Below are 20,054 nucleotides of genomic sequence, written 5' to 3'. Positions count from 1 at the left end.
GCAAGAATGGTCCAGAAGGCTTACAACACAGCTGGCACACACTGATGTGTGTGACACAAAGTTAGTTACAAGAAGAGCTGAGAGTGTGGTTGAAGTTTTACCACAGTCGGAGGACACCTGGCGTGATGTGCCCAGGGAGGCTGGAGGTGCTGACAGCATGGCCTCAACCAAGGCCTTGTCACAGAGGGTGCCTGTGGCACTGCATCATTCAGGGGGCTCAAGAGGGACTTGGGCGTGAACACAACATGTTAGATAAGATGAAATGTGAACAGGGACACAAAATTGGTTCAGCTGAATGTTTCGCGTTGGTTCAGCTGAATGATTCGCATCTGGAATCCTCGTTTGTTCAGGCCCTTTCATGCAGCTATGTACAGTTTAATTTTAATTCCTTCATCAGCTCATCACCCACACAGTGGCTAACAAAACCACCTCAATCTAATGAAAAAGCAGACAATGTTATAGCTGTCACACATTTATGAGGTAGAATGACTAGTTCAGTCCAGAATTAGATTCAGTGCATAACTCCTACATGTGCATTTTAACCTCACGATTTTTATTAGACAGCATAGGACCTTGCTGAATGTGAAAGGTATTTTCTTTCCTTAGTTTGAAGAGTTAGGAATAATTTTGTACTCGTTTAGAATCCAGAAACAAGCTTAGTAGTTTAAAAGATAAATAATCTATCAACACAGACTGTCAGAACAATATTTCCTGTGTGTTTTGCTTTCTAGTCATGTATTTGCAGCTACAGACTTGCATGATATCATTTTTATTATGATTTTTAAGCTGCATTTGACATAAATTAGAACCTCATATAGGTTTATTACTGCTCTGTAATAAAGATTTGATTAAAACAGCTTGATTTTTATAGCTGTTCTTCACCATTAATATTGTAAATTCTTTACTGCACTTAAGGGAAGTATTGGGATTGAGCTAGATACTTCTGTGAAAGTATACCACAGTGCTCAGTTGTGATGGTCAAGAACACAAAATCAATCTTTTATGAGAGTTACTAGGCAAGAAATAGGTACCAAACTACTGAATATCCACTTGCCACAACAGCAATCTGTAGTCAGCTCTGATTCCTCCCAGAAGAAGAATCAAGCTGAAAGAGGTTTGGAGAGGGGCAGCAAGGATGATAAAAGATAATCAACGGTTTCTGTGTGAAGGGGATACTTAATAAATTATTAATCTGGGGAAAAACATCACTTCAGAAGGTATCTTGAGACCCATGACTGGTATGAAGAGGATGAGTGGGAACTGAGTGTTCAGTGCTTCTCTCTGCAATGGGAAATATGAGGAGTCACGTTCAAAACAAACAGAAGGAAGTGTATCCCTCTGTTGCAAGGAGAAAGAAGTGAAGATGCTGAAAGCTTGGAAGAAATCAGCAGGCAAGTTGGTAGGAGAAATCCCATTAAGAGTTACAGAGCATGTAGAAATCACAAATATGCAGAAAGTCCATGAGCAGAGGATAATTGTTAGCTGAGGAAGTCCTAGGGGAAAGCATTATACACATTTGATGTGTTTTCCCTGTCTTATAGCCTCTATTTATGACACTGGTAAGGATCAAACAGAGGTCTAGATAAACCTATCTAGGTTTAGGGATCAAGTAAATCTTTCTTATTAGAAAGGGTTTATTTACTTATTTAAAGAATTTTAAACTCACAGCAACTTTGGTGAAATCATAAATATGTATCTGAAGAAACCTCATTAATTAGGTTGATAGGCTTCATTCTTCCTTTCATATGTTAAAAGTTATAAAAGGAAACCACTTTTTGAAATTGTTCTTTACATTATATCCTTCATTTTAATGACATTTTCTTTAAAATTTTCCCCTTACACTTCTACAGATCTTAAGGAAGCCTGTAGGAACCTGAATGTCTACACCAATTTTGGATCTAATCATTCTCCCTAGTTATTTTTAAAATATCTGTTAAGCTTTCAGTCAAATTGTCATAGCATGGATAATAATGACATATGCTTGTTCCATATAATGTCTATATAAAGCATAAATTCATTTCCACTGTAGCATTAGCAAAGACATAACATTTTCATTTCTGTGTCCTTGCAGCAAGAAAAATGTCAGATATAATTACTAAAATAATTAACCATCAAATGCAAAGCTCCTAATTGTTTTTAAATTACTTTATTTCTTTTAAGTACCATATAAAAATTGCATGTGGTAAACAATGCTAGGAGATAATTTCTGTAACATACTGTAACAGCAAATGACTGTATTCTATGCCCTCCTATTCTGTACTGCATACAGCTTGGTTTTCAAGACAATTCCTCAATGTTTTTGTTACAAGTCTGGTGATAAAGTGCTTGAGAAGCCTGATAGAAAAAGAACAAAGCATACATAAGTACAGCTCTAGTGGGTAAAGGTCAGATTGCCAGCCTCTAAGAGGCTACTAGCAATAAATTTCTGTTAGAAAACTAAATCTTTTGGGACAGCCCAAAGGTTCCTGAGTTAATGTTCAGACAGGTAAATTCCTAATGCTTCAAGAATGACATAAAAGTGCTTATAGTTCTTATAATTGCACAGTGTTGAAATGAAGCTTAGAAATTTGTCCCAAGCACACCTTGTAATAAGGTTAAACTGAAACATTGCCCTCCTTCGTACTAATGCAGATATAGAAATTTACAGGTATAGAGTTTTTATTCAGAGACAGTGGAATTTTCCCATTTGGTTAAGGAATACTAATCACATCAGTTTGCAATAGCATTGATGCTGCTCCATCACCATATCCTCCTCTGATCCTCTCTGTAAAGTGCTTCAGTAATACTCCGTTGCCCGTCCAGCTCCTCTGTCCCCCTGCAAAGTAGAGAAAGGCTTCAAACACTTCTCTTTCCCCAATGAAACTTCTTTAAGTATTTGCCCTCACCTCCCATGAGCAGCCAGTACTGAGTTCATTGCTAATTGCTATTTTAATATTTTGTTTCATAAACAGTGAGGTGGGTGGAAGATTTTAGCATTAAATGGGCAGCATCCACTCTGAAAGCACTATTTTGCAGCTGTACGATATTGAAACAAATACCTGTCTCTGTGTACTGGCTCTTTTTTTATTATGCCTCAGAAAACAGAAATAAGTATGGTGCTGCTGGTTTCATAGCCGCACCGTCCTAAGTTAATACATCTTTAAATAAGCAAAGACAGTTGTAATTACCTTAGCATGAGTTGTGTATGCCAACTCTGAAGTCCCTACCTATAAAATGTCCTAGTGCCACAGTAGGAATTAATATAACCATTGCATTGTTCTTAAGACAAAAGATGTGGCTTTTGCCCCATGTTACTCTGCAAGCTGAAACCTGAATCCAGGATCAGTCTCCATAATTTTGCCAGGTTCAAATACTGAAGTTTCACTTCAGAGTCAATGGAGATTCTTAACCAGTTATCTCAGTCATTAGATATTTCCTTTCCTTGCCCCACTCGTTCTCCATCCTCTTAACCAAACCAAATTCCCTAGTGTTAAAAAGCAAGCTGTCTTTACCTGCGGACTCCCCATCATATTTTTTTCCTCACTGAACTGTTTACTAGTTGCTTTCCTGGCTCCAACTTCACCTTCATCAATATCCACAGACCACCTTTGGTCCAATCCTGTGTTTAAGAGATCTGACAAAATAAGCACACATTCTCTGGTTCAGAAACCTCACAGGTTTTCTGGAAAAGAATGTGTGGTTTTGTGTGTGTGTGTACATGTGTGTGTGTACATGTGTGTGTGCGTGTACATTCTTAATATATACATTAATATTTACAAAACATATGTTTGTATTTTACCCAAAAACTTAGGAAATCAAGAGACGAAAGCAATCTCGTGGATTAGCCAGCCTAGCAGAAGCTCTCCACTTGTGTGATAGCATAAGAAGTTTAAAAGTTGATACATATTCTCAGCCTTGCCCATTCTGGGCCCATCAGAGCTAATGGGCATGCATAACAGTTTTGAGCTTATGTATTCTTCATTACCAAGGGTGGACAGAATATTTTTCATGCACCTTATTGATAAGGAAAGGACGGGATTTAGGCATATTTATGAGCTAATGTAAATATGGTGGTGGGGGTTAAGAGTCAAAATACTTTATGTGTCAAAAACTTTTAAGTAAGTAACTAAACCTATGTTATTGCTAGGCACTAAAATAAAAATTAAGATGTTCATATGAAAAAGTTGTTCATATGTGTTAATATCAAGAGGGCACAGCAAAGAAGTAGTCCCCAGATTTGTTAATATTCAACTTTTGGTTAAAGTTACCAGCTTTTAATTATGATGGAAACAATGCAGCTGCTTTTTTCTGTGGGACAAAGGTTTGTGTTTATGAAAAGTTATATGCACTACAGTACAGCAGTTTTGGTGGGAAACAGAGTCAAAACCCCAGTTGCTTTAGGAAAATGCTATTGTTGATTATTTGCAATATATTTCAACTGTGTATAGATTTCTTGCAGTTGCCCAGTAAACACACTGCTTTCATTCTTTGGAGCTTAACAGTTTCTCCTGTGTTCTCAAGCTCTTTCCAGCTTAGTACAGTGTTTCTTTTGATGGATTGGTTTTCCTGAGTCAAACTTAAGAACTCCAAGCATCTTATCACACTTTGACCAGCTCGCTTTCTCAGGGGCAAAGAAGAGAGGAGACAAAAACCCCATCAAGGCTTGCGCCAGTTAAATCCAAGCTCTCAAGGGATTTGTTTTTCTTTTGGTGTCAGATTAGATGTTCAAACCAAGCGGTGTTGTGGGGCCATGGGTGAGTGCCCAGTGAACCCTTAACAAGGCTAATCCCAGAGCAGCACATTCCAGGCAGCTAATGGGTGCGAGGGCTGTGCTGGCTCTGCCCGCGCTCCTGTGCGGGGCATTGCGAGCGCCGTGCGCGGGGCCGGGCACAGCCGCGCTGTCAGCAGCGACCGGGCTAGCAGGGCTTGCTGCGGGACGGCCTCAGACGCCAGGGAAATGATACCCAGGTAAAGGAAAGAGAGAAACGAAATGTTCTTGGTGAGGTTTTGCGAAGAGGTTAATAAAAAGAGGGACGCACCTGGAGAGTTAAGCAGCGAATAACCCGAATTCAAGTATGGCGTGTACTTTATGAATTCACTGGGGACTTTGTATTGTCTCATTAACCATTACTGAAGGAGTCTTTCAAGAGAAACAGAAGATAAGCTGCTTGCTCTACTAGTCTTGAAAATACTTTGCTGTAGTCTTCTAAACTTCTACTAGTCTTGAAAATACTTTGCTGTAGTCTTCTAAACTTTTTATTACTTTACTAATTTGCATTATAAGTGAGAATTTAGTGCAGACAGTATAGTTATTAATATGTTGATTTCCTGAAGTTATTCTGTTAGGAAAACTCTAGAGCAAGTAGTATAATTTATTATATCTCTGAGGTTTATAGTTCATTGCAAATTCTATCAGTTGCAGAAGAATAACTGGCATGTTATCAGATGCTTTCTTTTAAATTTGGAAGGACAAGAAATTATGAGATTAGTAAATTACATATTTTGTCATCACAACTCTGCTGGATAGGAGAGTACATTGTCTGAGATCCAAAAACTGGAAAGTATCTTTTTCTGATGTGAATAAATATTTTAAACCTGACTGTTATTTTTACAATATTACCTTTGAAGAAGCATGATGAAAATTACAACACAAATTATTATTTTTGTTACTAACTTTTTTTAAAATGTAGCTGTGTTTCTTTTCCACTTGCAAAAAAAAAAAAAAAAAAAAAAAAAAAGAGAAAGAGTAGGAAAATAAATTTTAAATTTCAATTTTTTGCATTTTGAAATCTTGCTTTTATATCTAGTGAAAAAATTTCAGTGAAGTACCTGTTATGGCACCTTTTCGTACTGGAACGTAAGATAAATTTAGCTAGTGACCACCTTTAGAAAAGACACATTGCTTCTATGTAGGCAGGAAATTCACCATGGCAAATTGTTTGCAGAAAAGGATGAAAACAGTAATATATTTAATAAAGGATATTTAGAAGTTATGATAAATTAAATCTCAAGGCAGTCTCTCTTAGGTGAAGTATAACTCTTTTAGCTTTCAGAATTTCTATTTAACTATACTTTGTTCAAACAAAATATATCTTACCCAGTAAAATAGTTTTATTTAAGTTTGGAGGTTTTTTCCTGACTGTGAAAGTAAGCCTAGGTATCTGCTATTCCAACAAGATATTAAGTCCAGCAGATTTTTCAAATAAAAATGTATGGAGACTAAAGATAAAATATTGCTAAATAGCACCTGTAACCACTAGATCCAGCAAGGAATTATTTTCTCTGTAAAAAGCAGAAGAATAAATTCTATATACTGGGACTGGTAAGTGGTAGACATAACTAGAAATTCTTGTGATGTTATTTTATAGTTTGTGCTAGTGACATTCACCAACTCCAAGAAATTTCTTTACTTCACAGTAATTTTCACATTTTTCAGAAGCAGAGGGTTCTGGTTTTAAACATGAAAAACAGGATACAGATTGAGTGGACAGGAAGATAACATTAGACAGTGATGTAAGATTAGTTAGTTAAAGTAATATGTAGGTATTACCTTTATATCATTGTATAGTAAAAACTAACATCAGTTAGTTACAAAGGCAATTTCAAAAGTTGTCCTTTCATAGAGGAAAAATGGTCATAATATTACTTAATTCTCAGATAATTTTTACATAGTCCATAGTTTATAGTTCTGTTTATGCTGTGCAGTTAAGTGGGTAATTTTATTATTTAAATGTATTAAGTTAATTTGTTTTAAATGAATTTTCAAAGGAAAGCTTCATATTATCTTATTAAGTTCTATGTGTGTGTTTTAGAGAGCTTGCCGGAACTCATATTATATGGAGTGAGGATTTCCTAGATAATTAAAAATATTTCAGAGCTCTGAAATTCTCTCCTTTCTTGTTTTGTGTTGTTTCTTCTCTTTCCCTTTTTTCTTTCCTACCCATCTCTCTGTTTGAAAGGACTTCTTTTGTATCTGACAATTAAGACTATGTTGCAGGAAATTTCCTGCTTTTTTGTGACTATGTGATGGAAGAGCTTGAGTGTTATGAACAACCACAGCTACTATTTTAGAGGCTACCTGCTAATCATCTGACTAAATATGTTAAAATTTTTTGTGTTTTGTTTCAAAAACAGATTTTTCTTTTTAAGTGACCACATAGAAACTGTAGTTTCTGCCTCTGTGTTAAACAGTACTCTCAGTGCTAGTGTAAAAATGTTTCAGGTAATTTTGTTGGTCTGGTTGTAGGTTTTTTAATTAGAGCTGGCTTAGTTGTATCACTGATATGGAAACAGAGGTGTTTTTAGTGAATAAGCTCAGGGTTTTTTCTGCCATGCAGAAAGGTTTAGAGTTTGAGTTAATTCTTCTCAAGAGATTTCTTCCTCTGTTAGGAGAATATGGTAATAGCAAAGAGGTCATCTGGCTAGTGAATAAGAAAAGAATATTAAAACCTTGTGTTGGTTGCTTAGCTCTAGAAGGGAAACATAGTTCTAATGGAATGTTTGCCCTCTACAAAATATGCACTGCTTATCTGAAGAGTCAGTGAAATTTCCTCTTCTGTTTAAAATTTTTCTACAGTTGTACTAAAGGTTGTATATAATACAAAACCAGAGCTCAAGGCATTTCCTTTCTCTTTTTTAGGCACAGAAATCATGGATAGAAAGAGCATTTTACAAGCGAGAATGTGTCCATATCATACCCAGCACCAAAGACCCCCATAGGTAATTGCATGTTACTTGTATGAAAAATGAAAGTTGGTTAAAAAAAAAGTGACTCTATATATGTATGCATAGTATGGTTACAGTATTAGAATTGTAAACTTACTCAGAAGGTGTTTGAATTACATCTGCAGTGATGGATTCCTATGGGAACAATTTGTTTACATTTCAAAACTTATTTCATAAGAAAAAAAGATAAATCAAGGGTGGATCGGCATCTGTGTTTAATTTCCTTATCTTCTTAGCTCAATATTCAGTGCACTGAATATTTACCTAAATTGGATACATGACAACACTGTTGAAAGAAAATAGATGCATTAAACTAGCAATTTAAAATTTGTGCAAATCCATGAAAAAGCTGATTACTTGTCCTGATGTTACTCGAAGAAAAGAGATATTCTTTAATTTCATTTTGCACATATTTAGAACAAAGCATGATTTTTTTGAAATCCAGAGGAGTCCAAAGTAAACAAGACACAGGGGAAAAAAGGTAATATATATACTTTGTTGCTTCCATACCTAAAGGCTTCAGGATAGGAATCAGCAGAGCTGAAAAGGGGTTCGGTTCTTTTTGTAGTTTTTTTCCCTGTCCAGTTTATACACTCACATGACTCGGGTTTTCTGTTTGTTTAATGTCATAGGTGTTGCTGTGGGCGTCTAACAGGCCAACACATTGGACAGCCTCCAAGCGCCTCCGTTACTCAGAATGAGAAAAGTGAAACCAGGCTGGCTCGCAATGACATCCAGTCGGAGAAGTGGTCCATCAGCAAGCACACGCAGCTCAGCCCGACGGACGCCTTCGGAACCATTGAGTTCCAGGGAGGAGGCCACTCCAATAAAGCCATGGTAACCATGTTTTTCTCTTAGATAGATAATGCTGCTAGCTAAAAGTCAGCCTTCACAAAGAATGGACAATGCTCTTTCATAACTTCATGCTAAAGTGTTATTGCCTGTAGGACTGGAATGTATGTTTTTGTGTGTCACGTGTCAAAGAGTGGGTGAACAAAATTAACTGTAAAAGCTGGAGCGCAGTGCAAGAGGAGCTACCTTTATGAAGGGTGAAGGCCTTAATGTGCTGCTGTCTTAATTTCATTCCAATGGCTACTCATTGCTCTTTTTCTGAAGAGTTTTAACATCTATAATTTCCCATTCCTGGCTGTGTCTGTAAAGCTGACAGATTTTAAAAATACCAAATTCCCATTAATTTTCCTCCAGACGTGTATAGGAGGTAGATGTGTATAGAAAGTATAGGTTCATATTTCAGTGAAGTAGGGGGCTCCAGGAAGTGTCTAATCTAGGAACTACAAAATGTCTTGATCAAGTAGTTACTCCATCCCTGTGGAGTGGTATCAAAGTGCATTGATCTGAAGGCTTTGCTCCACTAACTTGGAGATACGTTTCCAGCACACACACTAACCCGTGAGTGTATTTCTTCTATGTAAGAAGAAATCCACATGAAAGGATATTCATATTACATGAAAGGAACAATCTCTCTGATTCTATCTAAACTGCAGAACTGGATCTTCGGGAATAACAGAGGAGCATGTGCCTAGGACTTCATGGCCAATACACTGCTTTGGCATTGAGGGCAGAAGCTGAGCTCCTGGGCACTTTGCAGAATAAAATAATAACACCTGCTCAGAAATCCAGTACTGTTTTCTGTACATGACTTCTTCCCAACAGGTGACTCAGGTCTGTCATAAAAAACAGAGAGTAAAGACAGTGGAAATCTCAGGTATTATGCTAGTGAGGGCAAAGTATTTTCCTCAGATGTGTACAGAAGTGCTGGAGTTGGAGTGACTTTTCAAGTGGATTGTTCTGTTTGTGCAGATGGATTGCTTATTTGATAGAAGCTAGAAAGCACTGCTGCACCAAGAAACAGAAAATTAGGTCGTTTCCCTGAGTGTCACAGTCATCATATGTTCAATTGATAACCAACCACCTAAAAATCTGCAAGGCCAGAGGTCCAAAGATACAGTAATGAATGTTATTAACCTTATATGGATTCTTTGCATTGGATCAGCTTTATGAGAAGGGATAAGAGCTTTTTCAGTGATGTCCTTGAAGATTGCTATAAAGTAATAAACAACTCTGCCCAGACAAAAGTAGTCTTGGAGAGCCAAGAAATGATGAAGGTTTTATGAAAGCTGTTGACACCAATTCTTTTAAAGGATTTCTCATATTTGCTGGGATTCTGATGTCCTGGCATAGTGCCAGAAGAGACAGGACACACTCTAATTTTCATGCTGTGTGCTCAAAGAAGTACAGTTGAAGTGCAACTGAGGAGATAAAACTGGAAGTCAGCAAAAGGGAAAGAAAATCATTGTCACAGAGTGCAGTCAGGAGTGAAACCATGAACAATTTACAAAAAAGAAAAAAAGAAAATGTAAAAAGAGACTTAAACTCCCAGAAAACTAAATAACAATTTAAAACTTAGGGATAAAGACAATGCATTTATTGCTGGAAATTCTCCAGTTTTATTGTGTCAGAATAAATTCTCCAGATTTATTTTGTCAGAATAAATAGAATCAAGAAGCTGCACATGCCATCTATTTGTAATCATTAAACCCCACCTAAAGCATGGGAATAAAACACATTCTCCATTCATTAAAAAAAGCCTATAGAATCTCCTGAAATTTGATTATTCCACTGGTGGGAAAAGTGCTTCAAATTAAACAATCCAGTAAATATCTCTCAAATGAGTTTTGTGATTGCTTTCCACCAGTGAGGAAAATGCCTTACATAAGACCAAAACACAAATAAGGAGGCTTGCATAACAATTTAAATGGAAATGGATAAAATAATTTTGTTAAAATGTGTTTGCCACAGAAGCAACATGAAGATGTCCTTGTGTTCATATTTCCATGCCCAAACATTGTTTTAGGGTACACTATGGTCAAAAAGTTGCCTAACTTCTTTTGCTGTTTTATTAATAGAAAGTTAAACTCCTACCTTTGCATTTACTGGGTACTAGGATTTTCCCATAATAAAATAATAAAATTTAACAAATAATAAATTTTAAAAATCCAAAGGTTTCTGTGGAAGCCAAGAATTTGATCAACCAAAGGAAACCACCAACTTTTTCAGCAGAGGAGGGGAAAAAGAGACTTATTGATAAAATAAGGCTTGAAAAAAAAGGAGCGAGTACATAGTAGGTACTGGAAGTATTCTTGTTCAGCTGTACATTCTCAAACCCAAATGCAGAGAATCTGATCAGTGTAGATAAGAGAAGACAGATAAAGGGGAGGAAACAAGATAAATATTTATAAAAATGTTTTTTCATACTGGCTATCAAATAACGCATGCCAGCTGGTTTTTGCTGGCAATCATGGTAAGTTTGTATTTTACCTATTGGCTAATAAAATAACCTTAAAAAGCAGCAAGATTTGGCCAGCTGGCAAAATCAAGAAAATCCTCAAGGGGAAAAATTTGCATTTAATTTTTCACCTATTCCCTATTTTATTTCCTGAAATGGATGCCCACACATGAAAATCACTAAGCTAAGGAAACACCAAACTGAGCAGTATTTTCTGGGTCTGTGCTAACAGCAAAATTGCTAAATTGTTCTGAATTGGACTTCAGAGAATTGGGTGGGGCTTGTTAATAGGAACCATAACCTTAGATTTATAATTTGGAAACCAGGAGTCAATTAATGGAACAGACTAGTTCAATGTAAAACTGACAGATAATTGTTTTCTCAATTTGAAGTAACAGAATTAGATTTTAATACAAAATATATAGTAAGTGTAATAATACTTTCCGTAATAAAATATTATATCAGTTGCCACCAGACAACAACAAACAGATCTTTAGCTGTGGAAATGAAAATTATATTGAAATTGTAACAGAACATGTGGATTTGGAACAAAACAACAAAGATATAGGTTTACATATTGTAAATAGAACTTACTGAGCCATTAATTTCATTTCCGCAGCCACGCGGAACAAAAATTCCCTAACAGAATGACTTTTGCTAATGCCATGGAGTTGTTAAAGTCTCTTCAGTGCAGCTGCATTATCCTTCTTAAATCAATCATACAAATAGCTTAATAATTTGTGCAGGGTATTATATAGAAACACATAGCTGAGATGAGAGGTAACACAGGTTAACAAGATCAGTTACTAAAAAGGCCTTTCCTTCCATTTCATGCAACTACAGATGATCCTGCAACACGACTGTGGTATTTAGATCTCTGTCGAACTCATATTTTCTTTACAAGGGACTCATCCCATTAATATGTAAGAAATGCAATTAACAATTTTGCTTGTCTGCAATTATTTTAGTTTTATAGCAGATTTTCAAATTTAACAACTGTAAAAAGATGTGAGAGGCATGTGGATGTACATGAATTTTATTAATAGGTTTGCTAATAAAATTGAGAAAAATACAGGAAAGCTAATAAAATATTATCTGCTTATGCTAGTCAGCTTTGTGCAGCTTAAGTAACACACTTATCTAACTTTATACTAGCATTTTATTAAATCAGAAAGCAATTATCAAACTCATGTGAGTGATTCCATTCCAATTAAGGGCAATATTGTAAAAAATTTGAAAGTGTATTCTGTTTATCAGTGTACCAGTTAAGACAATCTTGCAGAGATGCATTGTGCACTGCACTTTTGAGCCAACTAAACCCATTTTTTATAATGCACTATCTGCCTTTAGATGCACACACACACCCCCTTAATGTTCTCTCATTAACTGCTGGGCCTGGATTGTCTATAAACTTCTTTAAAGGATTTCTCTTTGCAAAACTAAAATTTCCTCATGGTTTTTCAGGGTTAAATGGAAGATGGCTGTTTGAAAAGCCTTTGGTGAGTTAAATAGATTCCTCCTCACTGAATGCATTTCAATTATACATTTCATATGCAGAGTAAAATCCTAAAATAAGTTTGCAGCTGCAAAAGAAAGGAAGTTTACTTCAGTGTTATCTGCTTAACTTCTCTTATGGTGTAAGGAAACATGAAAAAGCATCAGTAGGATTCCAACATTAACAGTTACTTAACCAAACTTGCTAATATTCAGATCCTTAAAACTTTATTATTTGGAAGTCAGTCAAGGAAAAGGTATTTTTCTTGGTTTAAAATGCACTGAGTTTTATAAAAACTGTATTAAAAGGATGCCAAAAGTCATCAGGGCTTTTGAGAAGAAAAAAAAGATAATCATATACTTGCATAAACCATGAAAAGACAGCAAATATTGTTTCTGTTATAGTAAATTACTTCTTAAAAAATATTTACATAATTTAAAAGATGGTGTTCTACATGGAGAAAAAGGGGAAATAACAAGAAAAACCTTTATCCAAAGCCCATTTAAATCAATGAGGGTCCTTTCACTGATTGTTCAGTGGAACTAGGATTAGGCCTTAAGGTGTAAGAGGAATTAACTTAATAACTTATACAGAACCAATTTGGTTTCAGTCTAAGCAGCAGAGTTTTTGTTTAATTCAGTGAGAATTACATCTAATTTTTTTTTTTTTTTTTTTTGGTGAGGATCACACTTTTGGGGCAAGTGGTGGGCAACCAGTCTTTAATTTGAAGGTATATCTGTAGTGGTAGAAACTTATTTAAGTTACCAAAAAGAAACATAGGAGCAATGTTAGAATTCAGATCACAAAATGTTGTTTGAATAGATTTACTTTCAGAAATACAACAAATTCTGAGTGTCTTTAATTTATTCACTGACACTCTCATCTGTAATCATTCACCAAGTACTTTATTGAGACAGCTGTGCTTAAGTAACAGGAGTAGTAATTCTCTTTCTCAGGAGCTTTGACTTTTGCCCTAGAGCACTGGAGTCAAACTTGGAAGTGTCTGGCCTTTTGACTGGTGGTGGGCATAGGTTTGTTTTAGAGAACACTTGACAAAAAAAATGAAACAACAAATGCTCCCTTGCTGACTACCACCGTGCTGGTCTGGGATGAAATGGGCATTGCAGCTCAAGTGTGATGCTTTGTCCTTTCACGTTCTGCGTTGATGTGTTGATGCCAGTCAGGCCAGTCTGTAGGTTTTGTGATTCAGAACCGTACTTTTGCTTCCTAACTTGCTCTGATTTGCCAGCACATAAAAACTGAATTCTTGCATCCTGTCCATATACTTCTCCCATAAAGAAAGGGCTAAATCATTCCCCATTAGAACTGGTAATTTCTACGGATGACAGATACCCCAGGCATGAAATTTCATAGCACAACAGCATAGTGGTTTGGCTTAGATTCAAATTTTGTATCTTTATATCAAATTGTAACCTCCAGAGGCTATAGCAAGAGAATTCAGAAACAAAAGAAATACTCATTAACATTCTAAGCAAAATCTGATAGCGATAAATATTCTATTACAAGATTGGAAGACAAGAATTTTTGTTACAGGCTAAAGTGGCCTTAAAGGTGTGATTTATAACTTAATGTAAACTTTTAAAAATAGGACAGAAGAATTCTCTTTTACTTACTAGCTAACCTATTAAGTAATGGCAAAAGAGTAAATTCAAGTATGCTAAACTAAAAATTCCTTCTCTAAGAGAAGAATTTTTCAAATAGCCATAAAAATTGAATGCTATGCACAAAAGAAAAATCGTGTTTGGCATCCTTGCCAAAAACTTCTAAACCACTAAATCTTATCTTACTTGATTTAAATTTTAATTTACATGAAAGAACCTTAGATATTTATTTTTCATTAAATTTCCACTTTGTAAAGTGAAATTATACTAAGTGTAAAGGGGATTTTCCTGCAGTATAAAAAGCAAGCAGTTACTTCTAATACAAATTGTCTACATTTCAAATAAATGCAAGAAAATACTTCTTTCTTAATCATTTTGTAGATTTATATTTATTGGAATTCAGAGGCCTTCATGTATAAGAAGAGTAACACACAGACTTAAGAAGGTAGAGACAGTGAAATCACACATTCTGAGGTATTTTTTAAAAAATCTAAAGAATAAAAAACAAAGAAAAAAGTAGTCACTGTCCAAATTAGTTAATACACATCTGATGCCATTTGTGCCTTCATCTTAGCATCATCCCAGATGATGCAATGGCATGTTTTCAACATATTTTCCACATATGGTCATTGCCAGTATGAATTCACCTTAATTATCTTCTGAAGACTTGCAGTCTGTCTTCACCACAAAGCAGAGTGAGGTACCAGTGATTCCAAACCAGAGGCTCTGTAGTTTGACCAACAGAGTTTTCATGTTGGCCCCATGAAGGATGCTGTCTGTGAACGCCTCCAGGTACCCTTTGCAGCCTCAGATCTCCCTTAAGACATGAAAAGGGGAAAAAGGATCATTCTTCTTATTTCACGCTCTCTGGTGTGTTAAAACTTTGACAACCCTCAAATCCCAATTTAAAAACTTTTAATGTCTCAGTCCAGTCAGTGGGATCAGGTGCCACACAAGATTTTATTTCACACTGGAAATTGACCGAGTAGCTACCGAGGAGGCAGTTCATCTATATTAATGAGCTTGACAGACATGAACACTGTGTTTTTATACCCAGTAGCTGTTGTGGGTTTCCTTGGCTGCTACAGAGAACATTATTGGTGCACTGGGGTGAATGTGCATTCCCAAGTTCTTAATCAGCTTTCAGTTTGGCTGCGCGCCCCCACAACTAATTGTGCAAACAGGCTTCTTCTTCCAGAAATGTTACCAGTAGATGTTTACTGTGCAACAACCCATTCTTGCAAAAAGTACTGTTTATTAGTAGTTTCCTCTGGAAAATGTCAGGTCCTTATTTCTTAATCAACTAGAAAGGAAACCACTTTACTATCATATGTTTTTTGTTATTATTTTTATTTTTCTTGCTAAAAGATCGTGAACTTTTGGCAAGAAATACTGATTAGATGTGTCAAAAAGGGACAAAATTATTAAAAAATATGTATGGATATTATACTACCTGGCATGTTGCATTAAACAAATTAGGACAAGTTATTCCACAGGCTGAAGGCCAAGGCGTGCACCTGATGCCTGTGCTGACAACCCATCAAGGGGAAGACTGCTGAAGCTGCTCTATAGGTATTGATTCAATCAGAAGTTTGACAGACGAGTGAGTGCTTTCTGCAACCTATTTTATTTTATTAAGAGGGTCTTCCAGATCTTAGCAAATATAGAAAGAATTTTTCCCGTTTTTGCTACGTAACTAGAAATCAAAAAATTATTACGTGCCCTGTCATGGGCTTTGTGAAACAGCAACAGAAAGAGCAGGAGAAAGGCTTGTACCAGAGAGAGACATGTATTTGTGTGACACAATAGTGCTGTAAGAATTTTGAATGCAGTTGTTATCTTTGAGCACACACAGATGGGTATGATCTCCCCTGGCACAAATTGTTGCATGTGTAGCACAGAACAGCCAGCAACTGGAAATGCAAAAATTTGTTTCACAGCTCTTTTAGGATCTAGAGTTTTCTAAGGCAAGATCATGAAATTGTTCATAGTTAGCATTCTTTCATCTGGAAAGTATCAGTTTGGTAGTTTTGCTCAGTTTAAACCTATGTGTGCTTGAAGAATGGGGTTTTATCCATTATTTCTTACCTTTTGAGGGTTTGACTTCAGTAATTTGACAATGAGGTGTAAGTTAATACACAGTTGTGACCCTGACTACCTAGGTCACTTTTGGCAGACCTCTTATATTTTTGGTCCAGCTTTTGCATTTAGAAATTGTAAACATTAATCTTTCAAACACTACTAAGGATTTTAAAACAATTAATTTCTTAATTTCCTAAACAAAGAAAATTGTCCAGCCTGTGAAGTGCTAGTGTTCCATTATTCCTTGTTTCTCAACTAGGAAACTAATCATCAGGTTAGGAAATAGTTACTGGTTTTGTCATCAATAAAGTGATCTCTTGGGCACAGATAATATACATTAGAAACCAGTGGGTATAACCAATCTTCTTTTCTCTACTCTCTACTGTTGCCCTTGTTCCTGCAGTATGTACGTGTGTCTTTTGACACAAAGCCTGACCTTCTTCTGCATCTGATGACCAAAGAGTGGCAACTTGAGCTCCCCAAACTTCTCATCTCTGTGCATGGGGGCCTTCAGAATTTTGAACTTCAGCCAAAACTCAAACAGGTCTTTGGAAAAGGACTTATTAAGGCTGCAATGACAACTGGAGCATGGATATTCACTGGAGGAGTAAACACAGGTAAGAGCAACATTGAGAAAAAAGCACAGTGGCATCTAAGAGACTTCATCACAAAAAAAGGTGGGGAAAGTAGGAATTATGACATTAGAAAGCCATTCTATGTTTTATTTTATTAGTAATTTCTGTACTATCTGAAAACAAGAAAATGCAAAGTTCATACCAACCTGGCAGCTGGTAGGTATAAAACAGAATAAAAGGTTCACTAAAGTATGAAAAGCACACTTTGGAGCTGAAAATAAAACTCCTGCAAGGCAATTGTATTAGTATATCACCAAGGAAGACTTTTATAAGGTCAGCTGTAAGCTGCATGGGAGGACTACTAGCCAAAGTCCAGCTCTTATTACATAAAACCGAAAACACTTTCATCCAGAAAGGACATGTATTTTATTAATCAGGTGACCCAAAGTGTTAAAGGAAAAAAGTTCTGGGTTTTGGATGTGGTGGGAAACTTCTTCCTTACTTGTAGAGAGTTCAACCTAATTTTTTGCTATTACATTTTCATCAAGAGCTATATCTGCCATTTTAGTCAAAGAGCATCTGTGATACACCAAACACGTGTCCTAGGGACCCAAGACAGCAGCTGGCCCAGCACTGCTAGTAGACAGCATGTGCACTTTGGGAATAAGCCGCCAAACATAGATCCCTAGACAGAAAATTGTGGCATTGACATCTCAGTTACCCTCCCTGGAGGAGGCAGAAAGGGGGAGAGATTCGCGGAAAAGTCAAAAAACTTCTGCTACAGAGAATTGCAAAAGGTTTTGAGCTAGGACATGAACTTGTAAATTCTTTTGTCATTCTCATTTGCTGCAGTAACAAAGCTATAATTTTTACTTTAGTAAGAGTGTATCTTCTTACTGTCTCTGAAAAACAATGTAATCATTCTATCATTAATTTTAGTGCATGGTAGATCAACTCCTACATGTTTGAATATAAATGCTTAATAGGAGTCTTGGATTTCATTTTCAGAGCACATCACATTTAAAGCAGAACTCAGTTTCATCACAGCAGCACTACAAGTAGCACAGAATCATAGAATATGTTGAGTTGGAAGCAACCCACAAGGACCAAAGAGTCCAGCTCCTGGCCCTGCACAGGACAGCCCCAGGATCACACCATGTGTCTGTGAATGTTGTCCAAGGAATTTTTGAATTCTGGCAGGCTTGGTGCCTGAAGAAAGCAAAGAGGCATAGCTTTTGGAGTGTTAGAGAAATAGACGCAAATGTAATATGCCCCACATCTCTTTAAAATAAAGAATAAAATCAGGTTAAATTTGATCTGTGCAATCTGGTGGTAATTATATTAGTTGTCAGACACTCTTGTCATGGTGATGGCAAAGATAGATGTAAGCTTTATGTTAAAATAACATCAGAAAAGTGTACGTGTTGTACACTTAATGCAGTTGATTACCAGAGCAACTGTAGAAATCAAAATATAGATTTTTTTTAAAAAAGGACAGATGATAACACTTGTACTTGGCAAATGCATAACTGCTTCCTACCATTTTTGAAATCCTCATATTTGCAAATGCCAAAACAATACAAATGAACGAGGAAAGTCATCATAAATGCTTTTAGAAAGGACTGTCTTTCCTAGACAAAACAATGTAGTTCAAGTGTCTCTCTTCTGTTTTAAAAACAAGCAATTTAAAAAGAAATTTTTCTATGTCAGTAATCTCTCATTGTTGTCTTTAATTTCTGGAGGAAAGCAGTTGATTGCTCAATGACTAGGTTTTCAAACTGCCTAGCTGAAAATAATTTGTGAAATCATAAAAACTGAGAATTTCTTGGTACAGTCTCTTTTGTTGAAGATTAATATTAAAACTGAGTTTCTCTTAATGAAAATTATAACTGAAATGTGCTGAAATACTGTTGTTGGACTGAGAATCAGTGACATAGGAGAGACAAAGCATACCTGGCTATAAACATGGCTGTTGTTCTGAATATTCATGTCATGCTGAAAATTGATTATTCTAAACAAGAGAAATTTTTGCAGTCTGGGCAGATTTTCTGGTTTAAATCCTTTAGTCTGTTGGATAACAGCTTAGTTCATAGCTGATGGCAGGTACAGGGTTGGGATTTTTTAACCTTCCACCACAGGAATAATACTAGACTCAAGGACACAGAGGACGTGTTAGGTTGTGGGGAGTTTTCTTACATTTACAGTCATTTACAGTTCAGAAAACTAAAACCAAAATCCTAACGATTGTGTGACTGCAATTTCTATCCAGTCATCTTGAAATCGTAAAATTTAAACAACATGGAAACTCAGCAATTGAAAATCAGATTACATCTGCAGCAAACCCACAGGTCTGCTTCAGTGCAGCCACATTCTAAAAATAGTTGTTAATAGATAGATTAAATTAATAATTAAAATTATTTAAATTAATAATTTAAAATATTGTTTAATTTTAAACAAAGGAGAAATGACACTTGTCCTTTGCACAGAGATGCCACTGAAACATTGCCAAAGCTGGTCTAGGGTAAGCAAGAAGCCCTTGGAAGAATGCTGGGAAGTAGCCATTCTCCCTGTACTAATTTCTGTTTTTTCACTGATTCCCAGGGTGGGTACTAATACTCTGCTGGAAGCTATCTCAGGTGACTGAGTTTGTTTGGAAAGAGTGGCAGAATAGCTTCATCACAGAGTAGCATAATGATGTTTTCACATTTCCATCCTTGATTGGGAGCATTTGTGTACGAGCTGCACTTCTGAGGGAGTTGGGGGGTGGGGGGCACAATTAATTCCTATGCTTCTTTCTGTGCCTGGAAATACACAAATGCTTGCATGCACATGTGAGCACAAGTGCAGACAAATAAGCGGCAGTGAACAGTCAGCATTTCCATTCTTCTTTCTAAAGCTGTGTATTTTTTCCTATTACTTCATTTAGTAATTTTTGGATTCAATGAAATAGATTCAAGGAAATTAATAATAAGAAATAGGACTGTATTTATAGTTTTACTTAATTGTAATGATAGGCACAGGTATTCCTTAAGAAAAACAGGTCTACACAAAATCCATATGACAATGAACGAAAAAGACATAATTATGAATTTCTGTTTTATGCTCCTTCTTTGCCAGGGGTCATTCGGCATGTTGGAGATGCCCTGAAAGATCATGCCTCAAAATCTCGAGGGAAGATCTGCACCATCGGTATAGCTCCCTGGGGGATTGTGGAAAACCAAGAGGATCTGATTGGCAAAGATGTAAGACCTATATAGACATGGATGACC

The 20,054-nt window shown here is 36.2% G+C and overlaps 1 protein-coding gene across 12 annotated transcripts in view; it reads left to right on the top strand.

Moving 5' to 3' along the window:
• Nucleotides 1-20,054, top strand: part of TRPM3 (transient receptor potential cation channel subfamily M member 3) — a 411,968-nt gene that overhangs the window by 266,941 nt on the left and 124,973 nt on the right. For all 12 annotated transcript variants that reach the window (XM_014268915.3, XM_074532493.1, XM_074532490.1 and 9 more), the window contains exons 2-5: nucleotides 7,619-7,698; nucleotides 8,337-8,541; nucleotides 16,614-16,827; nucleotides 19,903-20,027. In XM_014268915.3, the coding sequence (XP_014124390.1) occupies nucleotides 7,619-7,698; nucleotides 8,337-8,541; nucleotides 16,614-16,827; nucleotides 19,903-20,027 (624 nt within the window). The remainder of the gene's footprint in view (nucleotides 1-7,618; nucleotides 7,699-8,336; nucleotides 8,542-16,613; nucleotides 16,828-19,902; nucleotides 20,028-20,054) is intronic.

This window comes from Zonotrichia albicollis, chromosome Z (assembly GCF_047830755.1).
Source record: "Zonotrichia albicollis isolate bZonAlb1 chromosome Z, bZonAlb1.hap1, whole genome shotgun sequence".
Lineage (NCBI taxonomy): Eukaryota > Metazoa > Chordata > Aves > Passeriformes > Passerellidae > Zonotrichia > Zonotrichia albicollis.
This window is presented reverse-complemented; position numbering and strand designations above follow the sequence as displayed.